This window comes from Stylophora pistillata, chromosome 14, assembly GCF_964205215.1.
Source record: "Stylophora pistillata chromosome 14, jaStyPist1.2, whole genome shotgun sequence".
Classification (NCBI taxonomy): Eukaryota; Metazoa; Cnidaria; class Anthozoa; order Scleractinia; family Pocilloporidae; genus Stylophora; species Stylophora pistillata.
The window spans coordinates 5136856-5141093 of NC_142532.1; the positions used below are offsets into that span (position 1 = coordinate 5136856).

Consider the following 4238-nt stretch of genomic DNA (forward strand, 5'->3'; position numbering starts at 1 on the left):
AAACATTGCAGTGTGTAATTATCATTTAGTGCTTCTGGTTTAATATTGTGAGGAGGCTTGTTTTGAGGTATTGAATCATTCCTTACACAGATACAAAGCAAACACCAGAATTTATCTCGTTTTAAAAATATGACGACTTCGCCGAGCGCAATGAGTGTACTACTTGCATCTTCACGTAGATTAGAAGATGAATATATTCTTACGGTACCCGGGTTTATCGACATAGCGATTTTATTTTCACGATGATTTTCTTTACTTTGTTGGGTTACCAATATAGAATGCAACTCTTTTTTTCTTAGAGGAGTACATTTTTCATTAAGAGAGCGGAGTTTGAAGTACCCTTTCCTTGGCTAAGTATGCTTGCAGGTGACGACTTCGGTACATCCGGTGCTCTTGAAATGTGCTGTAGAATTATCTTCTCAAAAACAACTAAATGATATCTTTGTAGTGAAACGAACAATAGAATTCCACCTATTGATACAGAATTAGCTTCTCATGTTGATAAGTGCGAGTGGGTGCAGCAAACTAGTGTGGGATGTTATTTTGAAAATTAAATTCGTGTTTATACGCGACCATGTCACGGGATATAAGGCCGCGTTTTCGGATGAAAGTTTACTGCTTCAGTATCACAGAAGAGATGTCAACTCAAGAAAACGCTAAGTACCCTAAGATTTAAGATTCTCAACAACCCCGTCCAAAGTTGTGCGGGTTGCAACTTAACTAGATTTGGCTGTCTTTTGTATGCATTCAAAAATCAAAAAGACAAAACAAAAAGTTCTCTTATAACTAACCACAGGGTCGGGAATGGAAGCATTTACACCTGCTTAGGAATTGTGTTTGGCTGAATTAACATAGACAAAGGCGCCCGCCTCTTCCGTGGGTGAAGAATTTCATTTTAAAATCATTGCTTTCACAGATTATTTTTTTTTTAGATTACCGTCTCCATATGTGACATAGCGGCTTCCTAATATTCTCCTAATACAGTTATAACTATTCGCGTAAAATCGTTAGTGGAATAAATTTGTCAAGTTAAAGGTTATTTTTCTATTCATTAGAAAGTCTTGTTATTTTTTCAGTGACATCAAGCAGATTAAATGGTAAGAAAAGCGTGTCAGAAATGATGCGTGGTCTGTATCATATAAATGAACAAAGTCTCTCATGCATTTTGATTGGCTAACTCCAAGATGAAAAGAAATTCTCTTCATAATCAAATTTCCGCTAATTTTTTGGTCTGCTGTCAGAAAAGCCTTGTTTGAAGTTGTATAAAACAGTTGGTATGCTCAGCGTCAGCGAATGACTGTTAAACAAAATACACCGTATATTTATTTTTTTTTAAAGAATGGCTTTGGTTTAGGGGAGAAAGGCGCCCAGTTTTTATTTTTTATTTTTCATTTACTCTTTTTTTTTTGCTGCTTGCTTCGCAACGGGGTGCATCGCCAAAGCTCAGTAAGTAACCTGATGATTAAACTGGGCTATTCAACGGCTTTTTCGATCCAACAGGTTTGAAACGGTTGATTAAAAATGAACAACATCAGCAGAGGAAACAATGGATCGGCAGATCATCGTTTCTTTAGTGGAGAACCTGGTAATTCTGAAACAGTACTTGTCATCATAAACTGTGGGCTGAACGTTCCTTTGATGCTTGTATCCATTTTAGGAAACGCTTTGGTGATGCTTTCCATTGCAAGAACTCCTTTCATTCGCTCCTCTACTTCAATGATAATGGTGTCCAGCCTCGCGCTTTCTGACTTTCTCGTTGGACTAGTTGTGCAACCGCTTTACATCGGGCAGCAACTTTCGAGAAAATCTATTTTACTTCTCCTGGAGTCAAGCATAGGCCATTCTGTCTGCGGAGCTTCTTTTCTGACGATAACAGCTATTAGTCTAGACCGTTTTCTCGCCCTTCACTTCCATTTACGATATTTTACTTTGGTCACTAAATCCCGCATCATGTGTACCGCTGCAATCATTTGGCTCTTTAGTATCCCAACTATTGGGCTTTATTTTTGGAATAAGCGTCTACATCGCCTATTTGTGGGATCTACCGTGGTCATTTGTTTCATTATATCCACCTTTTCGTACGTTGGTATATACCGCATAGTTCGTAGACACCAAAGACAAATTCACTCACAGCAAAACATGGTAGAACCTGGCCTCAGAAGTGGAAATAACATCTTGCGTTTGAGAAGAAGCGCCGTTAACACTTTCTTGTTCTACATCGCTCTAATTCTGTGCTATTTCCCATTTTTTGTGTTTGTTACACTGACTGGAGTATTTAAGCAGAAATGGCAAGCACAATGGAGTTTTTCGACCACTGTGGTATTCATGAATTCATCTGTGAACCCAGTTTTGTATTGTTGCCGTATTCGAGAGCTTCGCACTGCAGTTCTGAACACACTGAGAAAGATATTGCGTAGAAAAAGCGACTGAAAGCTATTGATGTTCATCGTCTTTGAAAGAAAAAACACTGCACAGGACAAAAAAAAAAAAAGGGAAGAAGAGGAATTTCAATAAGCTCGAATAAAAACAGCAGCTGTTGAAAGTAAAAACCGAAAAATTCCCTCAAAATCTTGAGTCAATGTCTCTGAAATACCGTAATGTTTTTTATGGAATATATGTTCTGATTTTCATTTATTTACTCATTAGTTGCTTTATAGAAAGCAACTAATGTCTCTGTGGGAAATCAGGCTTGCGGTCTTCCTTAAAAGAAAAGAAAAGAGAAGCAAAAACTGTGACGTTCTTGCGTAAGCAGTCAAGGACGGTCAAGGCGAACTTGTTAAGTCTCATCGAAATGGCAGAGATAACGTCCTAAATAGCACTCACGACCCAAGAATTTGCTTTGACTTAACGGCGGTGGATCTATTTTTTAGACTATCAGACTATTTGACTTTCCGACGGAGACGAGGGGTCTCAAAACTTGGTGATTATATGGAAACGAGAGGTTGGGCCAGTTTATTGAGTAAGAATTATAATTACCCATTGCGCGCAGACAACATAAGAGACTGATGTTTTCAAACTAAGATTGATAAAGCTATATACGTGCCTCATTCATACCAATTGAATTGGTAATTTTGGCAAGGTTTTCAATTTTTTACCAATTCTCATAACAAAAAGTATGAATAAGTAATTCGAGGCTATTGATATGTTCGCCAAATGAATTTCCTGCATGCAAAGTTCCCATCAACTGATTCTCGTCATTAAAAAAATTACGAGATCTATTGATCTAACCAAAAAATTCAAATTGCAATCGGTATTTTTCTCCTGGGTTTGTTTAAGTTTACTTAGAATAATTTGTCGTTTGCCTTTAGAAAAAGCAGGTGTTAGATAGGTTGTCTATTGTCATCAAACATAAAGTTGAAAATGTTTGCTCTTCCCTTTAATTATTTAGGCGAAAATATATAATGTTCCCCCATATTCAGGGGATAGCTTATTTCCAAGCAGTTATGCAGGAATATGTTTTTTGTAAGATTTTAAAACGCATACAAAATGACCAAGTTAATATATATGCTAATATCGATTTGTTTTTGAGGTACAATCTACCTTTTTTCAGAGGTACTTTTGACTGAAAAGATATATAAATGTTTTCAATTCAGTCTTGGCCTTGTTTTACCCGATAATAATCTTTCGTCATTTTTCCTGGAATTCATAGAATAACTCATTTCTGGAAACGTGATAAGAAGACGTTATGCTATTCGTACTGACAGTATGCATGGTCAATGTTTTCACAGCTATTTCGACTTCTCTTGAAAATTAATTAGAGTTCACTTAATTCATGGAGGTAGGCGATTTAACATATGGTAAACACCACAGCGTACACTATTGAGTTATGGATGCACGCGGGAGGTTGCTAAGCACGAAAGAAGCGTAAGAGTCGCTCGAGGCAATAGCCGAGAGCGACTCTAGCTTCTTGAGTGCTTAGCAAACCTCCCAAGTGCATCCATAACTCAATAGTGTACGCTGTGGTGTTTACCATTTGTTTTATAACATAACATTGATACATTGTAGCTAAGGAGTTCCCTTTTATTTAACAAATCTTACGTGACCAGAAAAAAACAAGCGCTCGCGGAAAAATAGTCTTTGCATTTGCTCACGTCAGCAGCATACACCCATGGGCAAATGGGGGACGCTAAATTGACCAATCAGAGCGCGCGCTTTGCGTTAGCTATGTTATAAATAATAATGGTTAGTCCTTCCGGCTCTGAAAACGAACTGTTTGTTTTTGTTGTAAATGTTTTTAC

The 4238-nt window shown here is 37.4% G+C and overlaps 1 protein-coding gene across 1 annotated transcript; it reads left to right on the forward strand.

The window, feature by feature from the left end:
* Positions 1–490: 490 nt before the first annotated feature.
* LOC148716196 (histamine H2 receptor-like) lies at positions 491–3511 on the forward strand. The gene has a single exon (XM_088745897.1). It carries the CDS (start codon positions 1522–1524, stop codon positions 2428–2430), a length of 909 nt encoding a protein of 302 aa, XP_088602023.1. The 5' UTR covers positions 491–1521; the 3' UTR covers positions 2431–3511.
* The last annotated feature ends 727 nt before the right edge of the window (positions 3512–4238 follow it).